The sequence below is a fragment of the Hirundo rustica genome, chromosome 1 (assembly GCF_015227805.2).
Source record: "Hirundo rustica isolate bHirRus1 chromosome 1, bHirRus1.pri.v3, whole genome shotgun sequence".
In the NCBI taxonomy this organism is placed as follows: domain Eukaryota; kingdom Metazoa; phylum Chordata; class Aves; order Passeriformes; family Hirundinidae; genus Hirundo; species Hirundo rustica.
In genome coordinates this window covers 145,693,892-145,719,062 of record NC_053450.1, presented here as the reverse complement: position 1 = coordinate 145,719,062, position 25,171 = coordinate 145,693,892, and the positions used below count along the sequence as shown (strand labels likewise).

General features: G+C 40.9%; 1 protein-coding gene across 1 annotated transcript in view; it reads right to left on the bottom strand.

Annotated features, from left to right (window-relative positions):
- The window catches only part of ADARB2 (adenosine deaminase RNA specific B2 (inactive)), a 303,231-nt gene that overhangs the window by 106,378 nt on the left and 171,682 nt on the right, over positions 1-25,171 (bottom strand). Inside the window, exon 2 of the mRNA XM_040080687.2 lies at positions 819-905. Within this exon, the coding sequence (XP_039936621.1) occupies positions 819-905 (87 nt within the window). The remainder of the gene's footprint in view (positions 1-818; positions 906-25,171) is intronic.

Genomic DNA, 25,171 nt, shown 5'->3' with positions numbered 1-25,171 from the left:
TCTGAAGGATTTTCAAGATTTTTTTTTTTTTTTTTTGCCTTTTCTAAGATCTGTAATTGCCTGCCTTTGCTGTGCAGCAGAATAGCGTGTTGTCCGTGTGATGCTCAGCAGCAGAAAATAGCAGGCTGTGCTTCTTCACTCCTCCAGCAGCTCTTCCCCTTGGTGACGCACCCTGACCAAACCACAGCATATCAGCAACAACAGGGGAAAACCACCAAATTCCTCCCACTAAGTGGCTCTGGTAGGGTAACATGGCAGCATGTGTCTGGCTGGAAAAGAAACCAGTCTGGTAGGTGATACTAAAACATTGCTCATTTGGTTCAGAAAGCTTCCCTCCCCCTTTTTTTTTTTTTTTTTTTAAAAGATTCAAGTTGTGTTGCAATAAGCAGGCAGGATAAAACACAATAACTGCTTCTAGGTGACAAATGAGGGTTACTGAGGGTTATTAATTCCTAACTGCCACTCTCGGACTTCTTGGTGTTTGGAAGACTTCTCAACTCCTTCAAATCCAGCAGGACTTTCCTCCAGCTCTACAGTCATGGCCTCAGACAGTTGGTTGATGTGTAAGGGCCCAAGAGACTTATAATTAGCCAAGAGTGGTTAAGTTTTAGGTTATAACTGGTCAATCGGGTGGTTTTGTGCAGGGCCAGGAGCTGGACTTGATGATTCTAGTGGGTCCCTTCCAACTCCCTTCTGTGATTTCACATCAGGACTTGCCAATAGTTGCAAAACTACCTCCTTTCCACAACTGCTCCTCCACTGTAGAGAATTTATTTTTGAACGTTATTGTTCATCTATAGAGAAAAGAGAGTGCTTACTTAAATTGTCTTCATCCTCCATGGTGGTTGGGCCAGGACTCAGGTACTTGAAGGGTGCTATGAAGGTTGACAGTATGCTTAGTTTTTCTAGAAGAAAACAGACGAAAAGATACATTAAAAAATCAGTACTCAGTCAAAGCATTCACATCTACTTCACACTTTTTCTCATGTCAAGATGTCTTGGTAAGTCTGGTTTTAGGACCTGACGGAATGGCCTGTCAGTGAACATTTAGGTTGGACTAGGTTGGATTAGATTCTTCCCCTAGAGGGTGTTTGGGCACTGACCCAGGGCAGTGGTCACAGCACCAGCCTGACAGAGTTCCAGAAGCATTTGGACAATGCTCTCAGGCATCTCCCCTCTTGGGGATGGTGCTGTGCAGGGCTGGGAGCTGGGCTCAATGATCCTTGTGGATCTCTTCCAGCTCATTCTGTGATTCTGTGACTCTACAGTTCCACCACAGTTTACTGAACCTTGGTGCATTTATTACAGCTAGCACATGCAAACACCAAATACACATTCCTCCTGGTTCCTGCCCCCAGGCAGTGTTTCTTGACTGTGCTTCCCAGTGATGGTGCCCAAGCACTGCAAAGTAGGGGATGCTTCGACTGGTCCAGCTGGAAATAGGGTAGGCAGTCAGCCCTGGGAGAAGGGACATGAGCACCGCTGTAATGGATTAGACTGTCTACCTCACTTGTTTCCTCTACCTAATGGAGGCTGAACCAGAATCCTCAAGAGAAAACTCAGTGGTGGAGGGCACAAAAGACTAACGTGGCTTGTATTGCTACCACTTTTTGATATGATTTTTGGAAAACCCTTATGCTGTGCCCAGAAAGCTATTGTTCACACAATAAGAACATTATTTGAAATCCCTCTTGTGCATTCATATTAAGTGCTTTTGACTGTGGTTTCTGTTTATCCTGCAGATAGTGTATGGCAGATACATTTACTTCCAGTGCCATGATCAGGCTCTCCATTAGAGGCCAGAGCAGATTCAGCAAAAAAAGAACTGCTACTGACTTATACTAGGTCAATATTTGGCTTAGAATTTATCTATAGGGAAAAGCCGAAGTTAACGCAAACACTAGAAACAGATATATATTTAAGTATTTTATTGCCCTTGATAATTAGTTTGTTTAGCTGAACATTTATTTTATTTAGGCTGAATTCCTTCTGACACACTATGGGGTCTTTATTGAGGATCAACAATAGCAGAATGTCTGCTTGACAGAAGAAACAGAAACACACCTAACAAAGGTGATCTACAGCTTTGAAGAACTTTGCTGCTTTCCTAAAGTACTTCTCCGCTTAGGAAGCCTCAGCTACGGCTGAGGAAATAGGTGGCTGAGGCTTACATATTTTCTCAGTGAAAATGCTCTGCATCCTGCACACTGTGAACAATGTTGGCCTCTCATCCTGTGGCAGAAGCATCAAAATCAGACCAAGAATGTGTTCTTTGAAATGACACAAGAAAAAAATTTCCATGGGAAATTTCTTTATCGTTGAGAAAATATTTATCTGAATTTCCTCAAACTACCTGACTGCTAAAGTACCAGTGGTCTAGAAGGTACTCCAGCTAAAGAGCTCTTAAACTTTTTCAGCAGCACATCTGTTAGGGTTTTGGCCAGGTTCTTCCTACATTTGCAAACAATCCTTGCTCTTGTTAAAGACTTATCAGAACCCACCAAAAATGACTGCATATGTTTGCCCTTGGCTGGGTAACATTACAGCTCAACTATATTATGATAATTCACTGTAAAAGCTGACTGCTCTTTGTTAAGTAAATACAATAAGCAGAATAAAAGATTGCCTGAAGAAAACCCTTTTCCGTCCAGAAACCTTTCAGCCCAGACTAATATATAATTAGAGCACAAATTAGCCTCCTTCAATTGCAATTTCATTATGGGATTGCAGTGATGTCAGGAACCAAAAGAACGAAGCTATTTATGAATGCTACAGCCAGAAGATTTTTCTAAGTGAATCCTTTGACACATTTTTGCTAGGGCTGCACTTACTGAGAAATGTGGTGTCTCTGTACGACATCTCACTGTGTGTGAGACGGTTGGGTTGTGATCATGATATTCACTCCTGACTTTCTCAGCTGGTTTCTTTGATCAAAGTGAAAAGAGTGTAGGCTTTTGGGACCTAATCCAAAGGCTGCATTTGGTAAGGGAAATGCTTCAGATGATTGACATAGGATCAGGGCAGCCCTTGGCTGTAGTACCAGCAGTGATAGTTGTGTCTGGGTACTGAGATCCTAAGGTGTGTGTACTCCACCTGTGCCTGACTGCTGACAGCTGTCAGACCTTCAGGATTAACCCTCAAGACACTGATGTCACACACAAACATAAATCTTCTTTGCTGAGAAAATATTCTCACTTCTCATAGAAAGGTCACCCAATAACCAAGCAATATGGAAGTGCTTTCTTGCTGCAGTGGCTAATGCTTACTCCTGCCACCAATCAAAATGCAAATCCATTTACTTTTATACTATACTATTGTTAGGTAAAGGGATATTTTATGCTTTGATTTTATATAATTGATAGGTGAAATTTACAATGTGGATTTAAAAGTCATCAATTTAATGTTTATTTTGTGTTAAGGTGCCCTTTAACCATCTTAAGTTTTTGTTGGTACTGTTTTCCACCTGTCCGCAAAGCCCTTGCTAGTGACTTCACTTTGTGTGGCAGAGAAACAGGATGTAAAATTTGCTGCATGCTTAGAGCAGCAATGGATCACAGGCAGATCCTAATAACAGGATACACTTCTATCAAAACCAATGATAAAGTTTATAATTCAATATGTCGATCCATTGGCTAAGCAAGGGAACATTTAATGCATGTCTGGGGAGAGGAGGAGGAGGGCAGAGTTTTGAGCAAGCTCTGTAAAAAGAGAAAAGCTGTAGTATACACACTGCACAGATGAATTATTGACCCAGTGAAAGAGGAAAAGATAAATGACAGAATAATTAAATGAAGGTGTTTATAGGGAAATAGTGAGGTTGGGCTTAAAATTACTGGTATCTTGTGCACTTCTATCTTCTGCACATTATTGCCTATTTCTGTACAGACCATGAGGCACTTCAGCTTTATAACCAATGGTGAGATTCAGTGTTAATTGTCAAGACTAGGAGAGTTGTGTATTCACACTTTATGGTCCATGTCTAGGTTAATGCCCATCATAATTAGCCTTGTTTCCAGCAGTTTGATGATACCTTATGAATAAGAATAAAGGACAAGGTTGGATTTAAAAAAGTCATAGAGAGAAACACCACTAAAGCCTCCTTCTCTCACCCTCTTTTCCTTCCATGACGTTGGTTTTTTTTTTTTTTTTTCCCCTAACTTTAGAATTGTAAATGTTCTCTGTATTCATATGAGGAAGTTAAGCAGGGAAAAAAAAAAAAAAAAAAAGACATTTCAAAAACTCTTTTCTGCAGAAATGCAGAATATATAACCCTACATTTATGAGAAGGAATACATAAAGGTATTATTGCTGGCATTACAGTTGTATCCGAAGCCTCTGATGCCATGAAGAAGAGATTTCATAAGAGCCTACACGGATACAAAGAAAGCTTTATTTACAATGGAAATTGAGAGACAAAGAGTAGATATAGTGGAATTTATCTCTAGCTGCCCTGGAACACTATCACAAGATGATAGCATCGTATTTTGTAGTGCATTCACTATAAAAACAGCCTTCCAAGTGGAAATCTGCTCCAGTACTCTAAACACAAAATTCATCATTTCTTCTGAAGAGAAGCCTGTTATAGGAAGGAATCCTCACTCTTCTGTTTTGGGATGGAAAAGGATTTTAGTTCACTCTTCCAAGGATGTATTTTCCAGCAACAGCAAACAGTTAACATAGAATCATGCACAGTGTTTTTACAGTAGCCATAAAAATAATTTAACTAAAAAACCCCATGGAACAAGGTATGTGTTGCATGAAAATGCTTCAGTACAAATGATGCAGCAAAGCCTGGCACATAAGGCAGGCAAGTTTCCACTAAAACCTGCTTTTTTTGTGAAGTTGCTCTTGCCCTGGGGATGCAGCCAGAAGGCTGGTCAGAGTTCCTGTAAATACACTTCTATTGTGAAGACAAGAATGCACATATACAGCTATAAACACATTTGTGCCCTTCATACCTATCAGTATTTGAAGGGCACCAGACAATACTGCTTGATCATCAACTCTGTGGAAGTTCTTTCACTCTCAATCACCAGAATAAAAGCAACGGCAACAGCAGGAGCTCAACACTTTTAAAAATCAGCCCTTATACATGTTGGACAAATTGTTTAGCTTTGAGAAGAGCAGACTGAGTGGGGTCATAACAGCAGCCTGCAAGCACATAAAAAGCTGCTGCATGGAAGAAAGGAGAAAACTGTGTTCCATGTGCATTAACACAACTAGAAGTAATGGACTTAAATTGCACAAAGGAAAATTCACTTTAGACATTAAAAAGCCCTTCCTAACAGCAGGGATAGTGCAGTGCTGGAATAGCTTGTCTGGCGGGAAGGTGCTGAAGGGCTGTAGGGAGATGCTTGGAATCTGCAGGGGGTTGCACTTCCTTTACAGAAAGGGCCCATCCTTCATACTCTCCAATTTCGACAGACTCCAGCAGAAAAACTTGCCCTGACCATGAGATCCTGTTGCAGGTTCTAGCTCAAACTTGGAGAAGTGAGTAGTATTTGCTGGTATTTGCTATCTCTGAGCAGAAGTTTGTGGCATGCTCTTTTGCTCGGCAGCTAATGAGCACTATTAATAATTGTTTTTCAAAAATGCAACTTTCAAACACAAGAAGGATTAGACAGATGGATACCAGTGGTTTGCCAGATCAGCGTTAACAATGTTTTACTAAATTAGTTTCATTCTCATATTCAAATTGATTACCATAAGCTACTTTACTTGTCAGAGGTTTCTTCAAAAGCATTCTTTTAAAAACACAATGTGGACATTATAAACCACTTCTAAGTAATTCATTTGGTTTGTGTGGAGTATGAAATTACTCAGGAAGGAACAAATATGATGCAATAGTGTAAACTCAGCTGCAAAATCTCTTGAAGAAAACTTTATTTTTTATTTCTCTAAAGCAGTGTTTGCAGCTACTTGAATAGTTACATTTTTACAGTTGTGTTTAGCCTTGATTTATTTTGAAAGGGAGGGGGGATACAGGGAAAAGAGAGCCTGCACATCAAGAGACAATTCTTTATCTTCCTTCCCATATCTTAGTCAGTTCAGGCTTGGACCGACACTGACTGACAGGGTGAAGAGATTCTTAATGCGAAAGAAAAATATGGCACATCCGTGGGGAAAATAACATTGTCTTTAAACCACAGCACTTACTGGAAGGGCTCACAGCCTTCTAAATTATGGCTTGTATGGCCACCATGCTGCATTATTTAATTTAAGCAGCCAGTTTCTAGATAGGGATTTACTTGCATGATGTCAGAATCAGCCCTTACAGCTGAGTTTGAGAACCAGCTGTTGAATCAAAAGTTCCTGAGTGTGCAGACCATAGCAGCATGGCCCTAGTGCTTTTTGCTTCACATGCCAGTAGGCAGGCTCTGTGTGATGCTTTTATATCCACACTGACAAAGCTGTGCTGGGTCTCCATGAATTACCACCACAGCTCCACTGGGGGCTGGGAGGTCTCTGTCCATCCCCTCCAGCCATGTTTTAGTTGGAGGTGTGGCTGCTCTAAACCCCTGCAGAGGGCTGATGTTTCTGTAGACAGAGCAGCAGCTTTGGCTGCTGCAGGAGCTTCACTTCGGTGCCTTGTATGGGATAAGTTCGAGCCTGCATGTATTTGCAAGGGGCTATTGGCACGTGCCCATTCCTGCTTGGTTTGTGTTTTCTTTTCTCAGTCCTACACTGTGAGGTCTTAAACTGGAGCTGTGCTGACATCATGGACCCTTGAGAGCCATCAATCAATCCAATTGGAATGCCTGGTTGAGCATCCAAGGGAAAAAAGAGCCTTTGAACTGGAGACTATGAAAGGGTTAAAATATGTGGGACGTTTTCTGTCTGTAGCTGTGATGCTTGGCACCCCTGAGAGGATGGCCTTTGAGGTGGACAGATAGTAAAGGTCTGCTTTTTATCATTAGTTTTCAATCCAGAGCATTTGTCATAATACCCCACCCTGGCTCATGTGGGAACTGTTAAGGAAAGCTTTCCTTGGAGGTAGCAGAGAAATATGCAGAGAGTAAAACCTGCTGGTTGAATATGATTTTTGACTGGAACAATTTTCTTAAAAGCAGGGAAAAAAGGGACTATTCAGAATAAAGAATTTAGGTTTTTAAAAGTTAAAAAAAAAAGTACTCAGCATTACTGTTTTTGTTCTCTGCTTCAGCAAGGACCTGATGTGAAGTTGTAAAATATCAGAGCACATTGTTTTTAGTCTGATAACTAAAGGGGAGACAAAGCCAGGGAACATTTTGGTAGACAGTATTTCAGGCAAAGGTTTTCAGCTATTCAAAGTAGGTTGTGCCTTGAGTTAGAAGTCAGAGGTGTGAACCTGGAGCCATGAAATCTTCTTCTGAAACAGGGCAACAAGCTGTTCAGTATGATGCAGTGCCCAGGCACAGAAGCACCTGCTTCTGTGCCTTGCCTGGAAGTTGAACATGGCCTGCCAAGTGCAGGGGTCTTCTGTAAATAGATCTACTTTCTGCCTGTATAATTTTTTTAATGTAGTTCTTGGCACAGAGAATATCTTTTTGCTCTATTCTTGCTCAGTGCTTAGCAAAATGGGATCTATGTCCAAGATGAGAGCTCTGAAATGCAGCTATATTAAGCAGTAATAACAGTTTATGGTATTATGATACTGCAGAGAATATTGAATGTGAAACATTGGTTATCTCAGGGGCCTGGCAGCTGGACTAATCCTCTGTGCATCCTGTCCCAGCTGTCTGCTGACCCAGAACTGCTACCTTTGGGAAGCTTTTGGGGAAGCTGTGTGAAATGTTTTACCAGGGCCGATCCAACACCTAACAGGCAGAGGCAGGTCCATGCCCTGTGCTCTGGCCCCTCTGCAGCCCTGCATCCCACCAGTGCCTCCACACATGGCTGCACTCATTTACTCTGAGGCCAAAGAACTTCTTATCACTTAGGAAGCAGAAAGGACCAGCAAAACCCCGAGCATGTGATTTGCATGGATTCATTCAATATGGTCTGAGGTACATGGGGATATGTTTAATTGATCACATCATGCATTAGGTCATAATTTCTTTTCCAGTGGCATGTCCTGCAGCTCTCCTGCATTTCTGGAATGGGGACAGTGAGGTTTAGCTGTATATTTATCACATGAATTCAAAGAGGACTTGCATAGACAAATCTCAGGGGCAGTACTTTGGTGTTCTGTACCAGCCCACTCCAAGCTCCTTCACCATGAAAGATCTTTATGGAATGAAACATATTGTGTTGTGAAATATTAGTTTCTTATTACTTCCAGTAAAGAGCAAACTAAGTAAAAACACAAGGTGGCTGATGGATTTTTTATGAGAAAGGCAATGTGTCTGTGTTTTGTTCCTTGTTAGATTCCTTGGAAATCAATTTTGAATCTAGTTCAGCCTAGGAAAATTAGATCTAAAACTATTTAATTTGTTGCAAGAGTGTTCCTCTCTCCTGATGCCTTGCTTGAGGATACATGGAGATAAAAACTCTTGAGTTATTATCAGTTTATGTGCATTTGTCTGCTGTGGAGTGTACTATATTATGTTTTTCTAAGTGATCTGGCTGTGGCTTTGAGATGGCAGTTTAAAACCCACATCTTAGGAAGCTTCTTATGCTATTTGAACATTCATTTTAGAAATATTTTTATTTTGAGCTCTATAAACTGTGACAGGTTTTTATTACTCATTTTTTTTTTTATCCCTGTTTTTTGGGATGTCATCACTTTAGAAAACCGGAGAAGCACAGAGAAAATAATAGCATGAAACCCACCAGTTCCCAACATGTGCTGAACAGAGATGCAAGAAGACCACAAAAATAGCCAGTGGATTTATTAAGCATACAATAAATCAGTGTGATTAACTATGACTATTTGATTGTATGCCAAACAGCATTACCAAACAATATTATCAAAGAGAAAAGCCCTCAGTCATATGGGTAACTAGCTTGGCCAGTACTAGGGTGAATGGGTTAGTTTCTGATCAGCCTGTGTCCACATACAAATCTGCACTACTTAAGGAGACTTTGCTAGGCTGGAATGGAAAACTATATGAAAATTCTTGATTTGGGTAAAGAGACATTTGCCTATCACTAATTTAAACCTGTCAACTAAACTATGATTATGAGAAACATGAGTGGCTTAACCCAGAGTACCACAGGTAGTAAAGGTATTTAAAAAGATGCCTGGAGCCAGTGGAGCTGAGGGCTGGGGAGCAAAGCAGCTGCCTTTGCAGGCAGTAGTACAGACTAAGGCTCAGCACTGTGTGTGTAGAAAGACAGGGAGGATACAAAGCTTTGTGCTGCACTACCTGATTTTGAAGGGTTTTTCCACCTTCTGAAACCAGCAGTCCACTCAGGTAGATAAATTCTAAGGTGGGGCTGAGCTGCTAACACCAAGTTTCAGTTTTCCAAACTCTGTTTCCAAGTTCAGCCATTATCTGCTGTAAGAAAGGCTGAACAGCCCTAGGAGGGACTGATCTCATTGGAATGGACATGTACAAATAAATGCCAATGAGATAAATGCAGTAAAACCCTTCCAGCAGGTGCCTATTGATTTTACCTGGGACCTGGACTATTGATTTAGGCTAAAAGACTAACTTGTAGATGTCCAAAGTTAGGAGACATGATTTCTATGCCACCTTTCTGGGAAATCCTGACCTGTGCTCTCGTGGGTGTTACCACTGCCTGTGGCTGGATTACAAAGTGCAGAGGGAGATGTCCTGCTTCCCTGAGCAATGCAGACCCTGCAAGAAGGATTTTTTATTGACATGTTTTCTTGATATTTTCAGTCCTTGATCTACCATAGGTTTGGGTAATGAACTGAATGGTATGTTACTGAAAGGGGATCAAAACTCCTTAATGCTCACAGAGCTCCCACTCAAGGCACTCAAAGAACTGCAAACACCATGAGTTACTACATGGATAAACTGTAAAGATATTTGTGTAGGTGCAATATGGATGAACAGCTAAGTATTTATTTTATACTCTGTAAAATGATAGTTTCACTGTAAAGTACGTCACCCAACATGGGCAAAGCAATGTGCTTCACCTCAACACAAACAACTCTTTTAGTTCTTTTAAGGTTTCACTTGGTGATCTACAGTTAAGCTCACAAATGCAGATGCAGATAGAGCTGTCCATCTCCTTCCCAAAACTGACTATGGGACTGATGTGGAAGAGCCCCAGCTGAGTGCAGACACTGCCTGTGAGCACTCCTCTGTGAGCTGTAAGCCCCTCCCTCCCAAACTGAGTACCTGCTAAAACATTAGGAAGTGAATGGCCTGCATCAGAAAGCTCCAGCTGGCAATTAGTGGGGAAAGGCTTTTTAAAATTTCTTCTCTGTTCATCTGCTGTAAGCAGCCAAGTATGACCTCTCCCTCTAGTACTTCCATAATAATAATAATAATGCATATTTTAACCTGATTCCTGCCCTGATTTATCCTTTGTAACATGAGGCAGTCTGGTGTTAACTAACCTGTCTGTGGACAGAAAGTTAAAGGCATTACTGTTACAATTTAGGGCAATACAGGAGGTCTGAGGCTTGCAGGGCTTTCTCAGGCAAGATGCTACTGAGAGAAGTCAGGTCTGCTAACTGAGCCAGTTATTTAAGTATTTAGGTATTTAAATTCTCATTTGACCCCTTGGGAGCTGAGACTGCTAAAAGGAGTCAGGGTCCTGGGTCTGTCTTCGGTGTTGCTGGTGTTACAGTGCCTTTGACTAAAAAGCAACCCCTCCAGTTTCAACTGTTAAAGGCATGGGCCTTCAATATTTATTAAACTTTCCATCACAGCTTGTAAAGAGTCTTAAAGTCTCTGGTTCATCACTGCTACTTTGTTAGTATTTTCTTCTTCCATTTTCGGTCTTTATTCAATCCTAGGACAAATGGCTTCAAATCTTTTTCTCAATTAAGAGCAGTGACAAAGGAAAAGTTTACTAAGGCTTTACAAAGAAGGCCAAGTTTTCAGAGTGATGTAAAGAGAACTTGACACCTGACTCCCATCAACAATAATAATGGGGGTTGTGCATCTAACTCTTTCTGCATTGTGCTGACATTGTACCCTTGAATGTTAGTACAGTTCAATAATTCTCCAAAGATGAGGCAGCTTATTTTCTCTGCCATTGCTGCTTTGCTGGCATTTTTATGGCATTCCCAGAAGTACTACCTGTCAGAGTTAGTACTTCCAAGGATGGCATTGCTTTGGGGTGATTGAGGATTGATGTAATTAAAGAGAAGGCAGTCTACTGTTTGCCTGTGGGTATTATATATTAAGCACTTCACTGCACAGCTACGATTGATGATTTGAATGATGACAAAGTTGGGCTGCTCTGTATGGGCAACAGTGATTCAAACCATGAATTCAGGGATGTGTATCCTCTATATATTTTATGCTCAAAATTCTGCAGAAAGAGAGCTTTCTAGGAAAACTGCAACCTCCTCAAGAGCCACCTCCTCAAGAGCCATTTAACAAAGGAAGGTGTTCCTGCCCATGGCAGGGAGTTTGGAACAACCTGACCTTAAGGTCACCGTGTTCCCAACCAAAACCATTATATGAATACCACCACTGAAAACTTGCAGAAACTTGCCACAGGAAGGGATAGTCCCTTACTCATCCCTAGGTGTGTAAGGTCATTATTTGGGAATTATCTGGAAAAGAATAGGAAAAAGAAAATACAATATTACATCATTAAATAAATGCCCTGGTGCAGTTGTTGTTGCCTTAAGTGGGATTACCTGATTAAATCTACATATGCTTCTGTGCATATCAGCATCTGGAGCAGGCACTGTAGGCTTTCTTTAGAAGTAAGTGAAGACATAGTCATCATAGCCTATGGCATTAAAAAGCATTAATTTCCTCCTAAGGTAAGTATGTGTTAGTTCTGCTGTGTAACTTGAACACATTAAAAACCACATGAAATATCAGACATATTATTATCTTAGTGTTTAGCCCTTAACAAAATGATGAAGTGTTAAAATCCAACAGGAAGGCTGCTCTTTAACGCTGCAGACAGAGTTCGCTAAGGATAGTCTGGGAACATAAACCAGCTCTTTGTGCAGAAAGAAGAGGAATCTGTTTCTTCTCTTCCCTGCTATAATGTCCATAAAATCCAATTACATTTATAACTTTGCATTAAATTAAATATGTTATTTTACACAAGCACTTAAAAAGTCTACTAAATATCCAGTAACAGTTTTCTTTATTCCCTTGTTAGCAGCTGCCATGGCACCAGGACTCACAAGAATGAAAGTGATTTAGTGCATTGATTTGCAGTTGGCACGGCCCTCTGTTCTCAAACAGAACTGATTAGCTTAGCAGGAAAGTGCCATTTACTTTTTATTGTGTTTCTTTCCTTCTCATCTCCCTTCAGTGGCTGCCAAGAGGAACAGAAGAGCTGTAACCTCCTGAGCAGGTTGCTTACTTTCTTCGGCTCCAAATTCTGCAATTCTGGGGACTAATTTGTCTGGATAGTGCTGTAGCATCAATACAGATGCCAGGGTTACTGCTTTGGTGTACTGAAAACAGGTCCCACTGAGCTCTTTCAGGCTCTTTCTACACAAAATTAACCCTGACTATGAGAATCCCCTATGTGTCCAAAAGTGTCATCTAAACCAGGATTTTAGATGGTTTTTCACCATTTGCTGGTAAAGCTAATAGGACAGCAAGGCAAAATGTCTAGCTGGGAAGATTTCTCTTGAGTATCTCACTTTTGCTTCATAAACTGACTGTAGGGCTTGTCCTCTAATACATAACATTTGAAAGACTGTGTACACACTTCTGCACCTCTGATCTTCCATGTATTGAAGCTGCTGTGGAAGCTCTTGATTCACCAGCTAAAAGTAAAGATTTTCTGCAGTGCAGAATGACCAGCAGCTGCAATAAAACAGTGGGAGTCACTGAATTAGCAATTATTTTCTCTTGAAGACCAATTTGTGACAAAAGTTCAGTTTGCTTTGGCCAAGACTCCATAATTTCAGGGGTCAGATCCTCAGCTGGAGTGAGTGTCTGTGGCTTTACTGAACTCCGTGAGCATACGTGGAGTCATGCCAGCTGAGGTCAGAGGAATGACTCTGTTTCAAGCCAGTTAAGGTTCTGATCCCACAAACTTGTCATGACTATTCAGTCTCATTAGTCCTTTACACTTCTCTCTCAAACTTGCCAAAAATTCAATGATGCCAGATCTTCTTAGGGGTGTTAGATATTTCCAAGTCTGCTTCTACTAAGAAATAATAAGAAAAAAAAAACCCAAAAGAAAAGAGTGGGAGGCTGAAAACCTGGTTCAGAGTTATTTCTGGAAACAAAGATTAAAAGATGAAGAGGGGAGGGAGAATCTCCTTCCTACTTTCTAGCTGAAATTCACTCTATAATATTAATCCTTTTGGACTCTTTACAGTTAGTAGAGATGAAGAGGCTAATCTCTGTCTCTTCTGCACTGGAGGCTCCATTAGTTCTACTAAATAGCTGGTGCAGCACCAGAGAAAGAAGTACATATGCATTTACCTCCCTTCTCCTTTGATCTCAGCAAGAGATTATAAAACAGCTCCCATATTCTGTTCTTTCATTTTAAAATGAAAAGCAGTCTGTAACTTTCTTCCCTCTGGCACAGCAAATCCTGGTGAGGAGAGGGGTCCTTTACTAGCAAATGTATAGCTCACACTTTTCAAATGTATCTAACTCCATTAGTCATGTGAATTCAGTCTCTTTTATTCCCTCGTATGAACTATCTTTCCTCCTTCCATAACAACAAAGAAAATCATCTTTTCTGGTAAAGCAGGAGTTATTTAAACTTCACTGATTCAAAAGACTGCGGTATCTGCTATGGCTAAGGAACTCCTGGCAAACCAGGGGTGCACGGACAGGGCAACATGACCACAGTCCTCTCCTAAACTACCAGAAAATAAAAGCTACCTCTTTGCAGGACTTAAAAGTACTCACTGTCAGCAAAACCTTACTCTCTTGGTGCTGTATACCTTTAGTTTGCCACTAGTGGCAAACTTTAATAATCATGAGTTGAATTTTAGGATAAAATGATTCATGCCCTAAACTCCGTTGATTGCAAAGGGATGTGTGCCTGGCTCAGAGACAGCTCTCTCACACTTATATCTGTAAAATCTCCTTGGCTGTATTCTGGAATTTCTTCCTGTGAGAATTCAGACACAGGGTGATAGAAGAAGGGAGAATAATGGCACCAGAGTGTAGACAAAGCATGATGTCAGAAAGTGGCATCACACACACATCATACAGCTGGATGGCACAGAAATATAGAGGCACACACTTGTGGCCTCCAAAGTGGATCTTGTAACCCTGTATCAGAACCTAAAAGACTTACTTAGGTTTGGAGAGCATCTAGCACCAGATGCCTCAAAAAGGCACACACAGGCGACAGCCTTCTTACTGTGGTCTTCATGAATGTAACCAGCAATAAAAACTGAAAATTAGAGTATATCCAAAATCTATCTCCATTCAGGGCTTAGGGAACTTGCTTGTGGTTACTTGGAGGGACCCCTTCAGTTTGAGCACTGATGTCCAAGCCTTGTGGGAAATGGGAGCAAGAATCCCAGTCTTTTAAAATGGGGTAGCTGTGGGTGACAGTGAGGTGACACAGTCACTGCATTTATCCAGATCAGGACTTTGTCTGCACTAACAGCCCTGGAAAGGCTGTGGGCAGGGTGGGGGAGCCCATCAGTGCCCTCAGGGTCCACACACTCAGCACAATGTTAGCATAGTCAGGCTACCTGCACATGCAGTTCCACTTTTATGCATATTTTAATGCTGTTCTACACATATTTTAACTTTTAAAATTGACTAGCGGGTTTTCAGTATAGGAAAAAAACAATAACAGATATTTACCAGCAATCCTGCTCTTCCCCACTGCCACTGGAAGGCACCAATCCACCCAAAATACCAGTCCTTGCATCAAACACACACTTAAGGACCATGCTCAACGAGGCCTTGCTCGGCTTCCAAGCCTTTTGATTAAAATATGCCGGGTTCTGATCCACAGCAGAGACTCCGAACTGCCACCACGTGCATTCCTGTGACCCCCCTGCAGCAGGGCCGGGGCACAGGAGCATGGCCAGCCCTCGGCGCTGGATCGCTGTGCGGAGCACAGCCCTCGGCTGGTGGGTGGCAGCGAGGGCCCCCAAGGAGCTGGCACGTTTCTGCTGGCAGCAGGTGCCAGAACAGGGCAGGGTCACGCTGCCGTGGGGCTCAGCTGAGAAGATGCCCTGATGGGCCCGTCTGCGGCCTCATCCTGCAGGTGGATGGCTCTTTGCCGTGCTGCTGTATGTAAATGCTGGGCCAGGGTAGCAAAACAATGCTGCCAACCTCAGTCTTCATTATCAGGGCTATGCTCTGATTTGTTCAGTTTTATAGTATTGTTCAAATGTGGAATCCAAGACAGTGGGTTGTGTTTGGGGGTCACATCTGTAGTGCCATGGCTAAAGACCAAAATATTACAACCATATATATTAACTTTTCCAAGGCATTTGATTGTCCAAGACTATTCAGAATGTCCAGGAGCATTTGAGCTAAGAAAATTGAAGCACTTTGGCCTTGGCTGAGCTTCAACAGATAGACTTGCTTCATATCTGTTAACAAAACTGACCAAGATAGAGAGGGAGAAAGAAAAGGTGACAATTTGTCTCCAGAACTAGCCACACAGTAAACTTCCAGTGAGGAGCTTTATGGGAAAAGGTTGGTTTCCACTGCTCTGCTTCCAGACCTTACAGATGGTTATCAGGACAAAGGTGATTATCTAATGCTGGTGATTTAAATACAAACAACACAATCATTCATTCCCTTGGCCCCAAGTGACAAAACTTCAGAGTGTAATGTGACCTCAGCCACTTCCACAAATGACTTATTAGCAAGAAATGAACTTCTTCAATTCAAAAAGAAATGGAGAAAAGCAAATCCATATCTTCCCTCCCTAAAGGGACAACAAGATCATAAAGTCATGCTCCATATGGCCCTGACACTGTCAGGTGGTTTAGGCAGTAGATTGAGGTCTGTGCCACTGATATGTGTAGACCTCAAGATCTGTCTAGTTTATGTCTACTGCTAAGAGAGCAATTTGTATTCAATTTGTTCGGTAGCATTTCTGTTTGTATCAGACTTTGATTTTTCCACATATACTTGTCAGTAGAATTCGCTCAAATGCACTTTGCCAACATATTTTAGCCTATGCAAACTATTTGTTTTGACTGCTCTCACTACTCGTGCTGTGTAACCAGCCACCTAAGGCAAACTGCAGTTTTCCACTGGTTTTGCAGATGACTGATCCCTGAAGTGCCCTGAACTCCTTTTGCAAATCTCTGCTGTAATCTGTCTCCAGTCACTCAATAAGGTTACCAAAAGCTATTTTTCAGTCACATAACAAGCGCCACTATCTCTTGTCTCTTAACAGATATGCTTAGTGTCCTGACAGAAATGAAAACAGTGGCGGAAGTGATTTGCACACACACAAAATGAGTTGGGAAAGGAACATTTTCATGATTCTTTTTAACCCAGACATATTTAAAATGTAAAACTTACTTCCAAATGTCTTCATAAACTAATAAAAAAATGGAAATGCTTGCTTGCAGAATTCTTCATTGAAAATAAGCACAATAAAACTTCTAACATGGACACACCTTTGCTTGCCATATCACTCATCAGGCTGCTGCTGAAGGGACCTGGAGCTCTGGACTGCACAACTACACCCAGAGTTGGAATCCATAGGGTAAGTTATAGCAATATCGCATTTTTTTTACCCTGCAAAATGAGATGTGATTGTTGTTCCTGATGTACGGCAGTGGACATACCTTCCTAGAGAATAAACACAGAGAGTCTTGGAAGATTAAATCACAATCTCCTGACTGCCCCTGACCCTTTCATCTGGTCAGCTTGATGCTTAGCACAGTAATGGCTGAGGTTAGATGAGATGAACCCCACTCTGACTGTTTTGACTTGTAACAACTCCCACTGCCAGGCTGATAAAAGCCTTGTGTGTTAGTACAGAGGTGGCACTGAACTTATTTGCAGACACCCCTATGGAACAAGCCTGCTGTTTTTATGGTCAGTTAGCACAGATTTAAGGAACGAGCTGCAGAGGAAATCTGACTTCGAATGACACTTCTGTGGGCAAAGGTGCCACAGCCTTCAGAGTGCAACAGAACAGAGCTCCCAAACGTGTGTCACGTGCGACAGCCTCATCAGCTCAGTGAACTCCCAGGCACCTCTTGGGGCCGTGTTTATTTCTGACAATCTGGTTAGAAACATATGCTATGGATCAGAGTATTTTGCATTTTTTAATGGCTAGGCTGGGGTCACATGCAAAGGCTTCCACTCTCTTGCAAATGTCAAAATCTGGGCATTAACACAAAACACCCTGTCATGATTCCTTGTGGGAGCACCATTACGTGTGGCAAAACTAAAGTAAAATAAAGATATCTGACCAAAAATAGGTAGCATGAATTTTTGTAGAGGAAGGTCATTCCTAGATGCTTTTTTGAGTACTCTGCTGACAGAGGCTTTTCTGTATCATTCTAATTTCAATGCTTCTATCTATAGCTCTTTGTGTAGATTCGTCCTTTCAATGTGCACTGTTGTCAATGGAAAGATACTGTAAACTGGTTTTCAAGGTGTGACTCAGAAAAAGCTGGCAAAAAGACGCCCTGAAATTTTCAAAGCCACGTTGTGCGTATCTTCAGTTTGAATGGATATGCATGCAACCCCTTAGTTTGGCAAATCTCATCCATAAACTGCCTCCCACCTTCAAAACAGAGTCAATGTCATCCAAAAAGGTTCTAGAACATGACAACAATGACTCCCAGCTCTTGAGGACATCCTTGCATCTCTGTTATGGCTGCTGTCTATGAGTGAATGTGCATGTACATCATGTTTGCATACATACAGACATACATTTACAGGAACCTTTGTGATTTTCCAGACACAGGCACCAAATTTGTCAGTCAGAGGCTCCAAGCACCTAAACACATACAGGAGCCACCTACATCTCAGAGTTTTTGGCATCCAGCTAAGACACTCATGAAACAAGGTTCCCTATGTCCAAGAGAAAATCTTCATATATGGCTTAGAAGACTCACAGGTTTTTATAATCATTAGGGCGAGGCTCATAGAAAAGAAATCACAGACAGAGATCTGGAGGGAAGTAGATCTAGATGAACAGTGGCTTTCTAAGGAGTAGCACAGAATATATGTTTAGAAAGAAACCCCATTATGATTTTAGATGCACAACTACCCCAGATATTGCCTATAATCCCATTTAAAGAATAGGATTTACTGCCTCACAAGGATGATTTTCTTTTTGCAGGTCTGCTCTACACTATTATTGAAAGAGCAAAAAAATATCATACCTTCTCCCAAAACAATTTAGAGCTGGAAAAGGAAGGCTTCCTTCCATTCTTCCCTATTTCTTACTGCTGCTCTGTTCTGACAGGTTGCTCAGGAGGAGAATGGGGATTTACTGTTGGCTCTGTGGCACACCAAAAAGCATTAAAATAAAAAATCCTCATGTAAATAATTGCAGTCAACCAGAAAACAAACAAACAAAATCCAGTGAGGCCAACACTGAATGTACTAATCTTGCCAATGCTCTGTATAATTAAAACAAATTCACCTTGAAATCTGGCATTCATTATAACATGGAGCACCTCCAGGCTCTAGCATTTTAGTTTGTTTTTACTGACCTAGCTAGAAGAGAGCTTTGTACATGAAATATATTCTAGTCTTTTTGCTTCTGATCCATTTAGCAATTATTTTATGCCATCTATTTTTTATATATTAGTTGTCTCTTGTTTCTACTGCTGCACCTGTATGACTTAGGAAGCACCTCAATGCATCTCACTTGGCAGCAAAATTCATCACAAAGTCACTGATATCAGTGTACTAACGAACCCAAGTAAATCCCAAATTTGTGTTTGCATTCCATGAATGCAGCACTGAAGAGATTTGAGACTGTTTTCCTCTAGGCCATATTAGAACAAAATTTTAAAACCAGTTCTCAATCTCAACACTAGCATTTTAGATTTCCCACCCTCATACAGGGATTCAGTTCACAGGAGGTGTCTGACAATATCCTGAAAAATTGTTGATATTCTTCTGGAAGTCGATTTATATGAACTAAAAAGGAAGCACCAAAATTTACATGCAAACCCCTCATCTTTGCCCATAACTTCAACATGAGAAGCGGATCTCAACTTCAAACTTTAGGAAAATGCAGACCTTATTTTATATGTTAGACCTTACATATTTTATACGTTACACCTGTGTAATTCAGGCTTCTTAGTCAAAATCTAGTCTGGTTCTAGCACCAGTCTGATTCCTCACTGAAATTTAAGGCTTGCCACTTGGGCCTAGCTTTAATTTAAATACTGAAGATTCATTCAGTTGCCTTCCTTCTTCTGTCATCAAGCAGTTTCAGCTAAAGAGATTTATACTTGAAACTCATCCGTTCAGCATTGGTACTGTTAAATTAGTGGTGATATATATATATGTTTGTGGGCACAGTGACCTTTATTAGCTCCTCATTATGTTTGAAAATAGTTCTTGTTATCTGACTGAATGAATTATGCTGAGCATTGTTATGGCTCAGATAACCTATGGAAGCTAGTTATTTTTCATGGTATTTTAAATGTTAAAACTAACAAGCAGTTAGTTAAGCATTACACTGGAGACTACCATCACGTCTTACAACTTGGAACATGCACTTTTAAGACTGTTCAGATTAAAGATAAATCAAAGCACTTCAGCTTTAGGGATAGAACTGGAGGTGTACATCCCTCCAGACAGAACTGAAGTGTAAAATCCAACACAAATTGCTTTTAAAATTTAATAATTCACAAAATCTATGGTTAAGCACAGCCTGGCTGGGATAGATAAGTAAAATAAATACCACAAAGTCAATTTTTAATAATCTGTGGCATGAAATTTAAGCACAAGAGAAAACATTTCACAATCAAGTCAGAAGCTTTTTGTAAATGATCAAGTGAGAATTTTATACCCCCTCACCTACCAATGCAAAATACATCCAGTTTATCCTTTAGTCCTCACAGCATACTCCTAGATTCCTTTGTTTAAATGCCTTTTAATTCTAAGAGAGCTTTTATTGTAACCCTTTTTTAGAACTAGAGTTATTTACAACCTCAGAAGAAGATAGATTCTGGAGCCTCTTCTTTGCTGGTGAATTGGTGCGTGCATCAAATGCAGTTACAAGAAATAATGTAATTAGTTCCTGCGCTAGTCTGGTAACAAGTAGTCTGGTATATTTATCTAATTATTGACACAACACATTTACAGCTGAAGGGATTTTGTTATAAGAGGTTTATATTACTCTGATTTAGGCTGATCTTCAGTCTCTTAATGCCAAGTAAAAACTGGCCTTCAAGCAACATTTTTGTATGATGAAGAATAAAATCCCAGATGGATTATGACAAGTCTGTGTTGTCCTAAAAGAGAAATCAAAATGAAAAACTGGGAAAATTAAATGGCAAGGATAATATATATACACACACTCATTCGGAGGAGAGAGAAAATGTGAAGATTTGTACATATTTTATGCATCTGGAATCAGTATGCTAACATGCTGTTTATGCTAAGAGATGTACCATCTGTAAGGAATAAAGAAAAGGAGAGATTATACTATATTATGGGGAAATCATATTTTGACTTTATTATTATGGCTGTGGCTATTTTACAAAAAGGAGGTGGATTAATAATTGTCTAACCAACCAAAAAGGAAGGAGAATGCAAAATGGATTTTTCAATGAATATTTCTCGTGCAATAATAAGGGGCTTGTGCAACACAGCAGAAGAAGGAAGAGAGGGCAGTGACAAGAAAGGGAGACTGAGTCTCATGGTAGGAGAGAGGTGAGAGCTTGGGTATGTGCAGAGCTGAGCATGGCTGTAGAGAGAAGGGTGAGTATGCATCAGCAGCCACAGGCAACATAACCAGAGACAGAAGAGGTCCTCCGGTGTCCTGGACTTCCACAAAGAGGATGACAAAGAGCCACACGACTTGGCTGCATGTTCCCAAAGCACAGCTGCCTCCTGGAGCGTCTGGGCATGGGCAGAGGAGAGGCAGGACAAGGGGTTGCTGCAATGCAACCCTCAGTGCTGATCAGAGAGGGGATCCTGAAGCCAGGCCCTCATTTGGAATGGGATGTGGGCCAGGGTGGCTGCATTCTCTCACACCTCCATGTGAGGCCCAGGGGACCAGGGCTGGTCAGGACACAGGATGATGACACTGGGAGTCAAAAGTGGGTCTCCCTGAGTAGTAAGCTGTTAGGAAATTATTTTCTGGTAGGAAACTGTAGGGAAAACACACAGCCTTTCAACCTAAGGCAAAGGAGGTAAAAGCTGGTAAAGCTCAGCCCTACACTGAGGATCTGGACCAGACCTCGTGCTCCTTTTATTTACGCTCTCTCATTACAGATATTTGGCACATGCTATTGCACTTCTTCCCCTGCCGCCCTGCTCCTACTCTGGGCCAGAGGCTTTTTGTTCTGAATGGAAGGACAACCCTCACAAAGGGCCTTTTTCCTGGGAGATACTGGTTTCATTTACAGGGAGCTAGAAATGCATGTGCTGCCATGCCCTGGGTCTTTCAATCACCTGCCAAGAGCACTCACTTTTCATTGTTTCCATTTTAACGCTGCTCTTGCAGCTGCAATTGCAGCCACTTTGAATTAAATCTGGGTTAACAGTCTGAGGACAGATAAGCCCCAAGAGAGGAAATGATGTAAATCCAAATGGCAATTCTTTGACCTATTGCTTATTATGACAGGCTGGAAGCCCTGCCTTCGATTGGAAGCAAAGTGCATTTTTGCAGTCTATTCTCATTTGCATAAACCTTTCTCTTGGAATTTGCATAATTTTTCAATTAATCACCAGGACAATACTCTAACTCCTGAACATCCCTCTCCCAGGCATTTAAGGTATTCTTGCTAATATAAAAGCTTTAGACAATGATGATGAGGCCAAGACCTGGCGTTTTCTATTTATTTCACATGTAAAACCCCATCCAAATGTTTACTGTACCTTACACTCCACAACAAGTGCATCACTGATTACTGAAAAAGCACAGATGGGATGTAGACAGTTTTTCATTCCTTGTTCCATATGATAGAACTCAACACATCTGGTATGCTATGAAAAGCATCTTTGCACTAATTTGTTTGTCAGTATTTATTGAAAGGACTATCTGTCATCCTGTCGTATTTTGGTTGCCCTGAGATGGCTGAAGACAAGACTAGTCACAAATTACGACTGCTGGCCACTGGGGAGTAACTGGTAGAAACCACCAGCTGTTCCAAGGAACATCAGTGGTGGTGGTTTCTTTTCCTTTTTTTTTTTTTTTTTTTCTTTTTTTTTTTTTTTTTTTCTTTTTTTTTTTTTTTTCTTTTCCATTTTGTAAGTGGAAATTCAGTGTAATCTCTCCTCAGACATTTTGTGTTTGCAAGAAGAAACCAAATCACTTGAGCACCCGACAGTTTGTTTGTCCTTGCTGTCCGTGCGCACATTTCCAATCTGTTTCTACAGCTGGCTGAGTTTTCTTTGACTGGACAGGAGTGATGCAGGGGGCAGAAAAAGCGCATGCTGCTGGTGTACGTGGGGTGATCTTAACAATCCCCTTTGGATGCTACATCTTTTATGTCAGGAACTGGACCATAAATAGATTGGTTTGTCAGGGAAAAGTAAAGTTCCTAAAGGAACCTTGGTGTTTATATGGGTTAATCAATAAAGGCTGAGAATGTTTTTTCCCATAGTTCTTCATGCTGATCATCTTCTTGAAAGACAGCCCTGTGATTTATGATTTGTTATGTTTATTTTACCTCATCTCCTTGCCCATGAATCAAAATGTTAGATGTCATTTCTTTTCCAGCCTTATTGTTGTACTTTCTTATTGTAAATGCTTTATTGCATTAAATTCTGATTGTGTGGCTAATTTAAACCATTTTTCATCAGTCAAGAGCTGTTCTGGCATGAGAGTGCAGATCTGATTGAAGGTGTGAATTTCAGATTCTATTAATGGTTGAGTGATATATATAAAGAACTTTCAGAAATGTAAGAAAGCCTATGAAACACAGTAGGAAGATTCCCATGACCACTCAATGGGCATATAACATCCAGAAGTATTGGATTGAACTGCTTGTAGTTAATTAATTATTCATGCATTCTTATAATTAATCTGAATGATCTGCAGTATAACAGGATAACTTGCACTTAATGCCAGCCATTTCAAAATAATGAAAATACTTTTCTATTTAATGACATATAACCCTTTGAAACTGCTGGTCTGAGTAACAAGCCATACCTTGTTTCTCCAGCACTATTAAAGGAACAACCATCACCGTATCTGTATGGGAACAAGAATAATACCATGTGTGTTTCCCAGCTCTTCATAGTACCCTGAGTGCCTAAATTGAGCTCCTAAGCTTTGAACACGAGTCCCACATGGGTTCTGCCTAAAATTAATACTGTGTTGTGATCCAGAGTCCTCTGTAATTGTCCTTATTCTTTCTCTCTGCTAATTACTGAATTACATACGAAAGATTTATACCAAAATCAGGAGGGTATTGAATGACAGCTAACAAAACTAAAGATGCATCGTGATCCTGTCTATGCCTATTTGCAAGAAGGTCCCCCCACTGTGGCTGAACACTGAATGTATTGGGCCCAGAACTAGCATTTGGATGTGATGGAAGAGGATGTTCCTCACTCCTGCCAACACCTAGATTACAGCATATGAGAATACTGCCAGTGTGTCTGTGTTCTTAAATCCATTTCATGTCTCTAGGGTATGCCAGACATTTAGCTTGCTCTGGAAAAAAACCCATAAATCAAGCAGGTTTGTAAACCAGAATAGATATGCTGAGGGATTCCTTAAAAATTGAGACAGCCTTTCATGACTGCAAAGCACATTTTGAGCTGAATAATTTGAGGACTAAACAGCCCATAATGTAGCTAGTTTCACATAAAGTATAATTTGATAATGAAGTGTTCTCACACAATTTAGGCTTTTCAGATGGCTGCTTAAACACAGAGGTGTGGCGTGGACTAAATGAGATTATGTTCTAAAAAATGGTTGCAATGAACACGTAGCTGCCGTGGAGAGCAGCAGTATGGTGATGCACCTTGCATTCATATAAAAATTAATTTCTTGTAACACTCAAAACAAACTAACTGCTTTGATTATTTCCTCGCCCACCCTGACATTAAAACAGAGTGTCTTGCTTTTTGGTCTTGGCTTGAAAAATCAGTTTGTAGTGTCAGGATTCACTACAGATTGGATGAGGTTGATAGGGATCTCTGGTGTCTGTCTAGTCCAGCTCTCCTGCTCAAGCAAGGGCAGGCACAGTGGGCTGCCCAGGACCACGGCCAGTTGGGTTTTGGGTATGTCCATGGGTAAAGGCTCCAAAACTAAAGCTGGTTCAAGCAGCAGCAGAAGGTGCCCGGAAAAAGCACTGTGAGTATGAGTCAGGGGTTTTAGCTGACAGCTAATAGAGAAGAACTGCACGAGACCATAAGATGTGCAGAAGTATTTTGCCTTGGCTCTCTGATGTCTATCCACTAATTTAAGAGAGATCTTCACACAGGAAGATTATATTTCCCCAGGTTTTCAGCAGGGACATACACCAGAAATAAATTCTTATCTCATCTGAGAGCCCCAGTGGAGCAGCTGGAACCCCAGGAACTCAGTTTCTCCTTCACTCTTTACTCTGGAGGTCTTTCTATCACAAATCCCATTTCTCTAGAACTGCAAAGACTTTGAGGAAATCTGACGAAAGAGCTTTTACTAGGAGACCTTCTGTATGTTTTACGTTCAGTGAAACAAAAAATCAGAGTCAGTTTAGAGAGAATTTGACTGATTCTGCTTGCAATCAAAGCCAAAGCTAGACAGCAAAAGCCGGGCACCTGAAAGACAACCCAATTTAAATAGTTTCATTTAAACTTCATAGGACATTGCAAGTCTGGGCAGATTTTTTTTCCCCTGTGTCATACACTGACTTTATCAGGGTCAAACAAATAAAACTTTATTTGAAAATTCCTTACTTGTCTGCTTGTTTGCCTTAGTGTAAAATTGATGTGACAGAGATTTCTGAAAACCCTTTCTTCCTGCAGGGATTAATTCTGGTGGTACTGTGTGTGTTAGTTTTTTTTTTATAATCTCTGCTGGCTGTGAAAAAGGACTA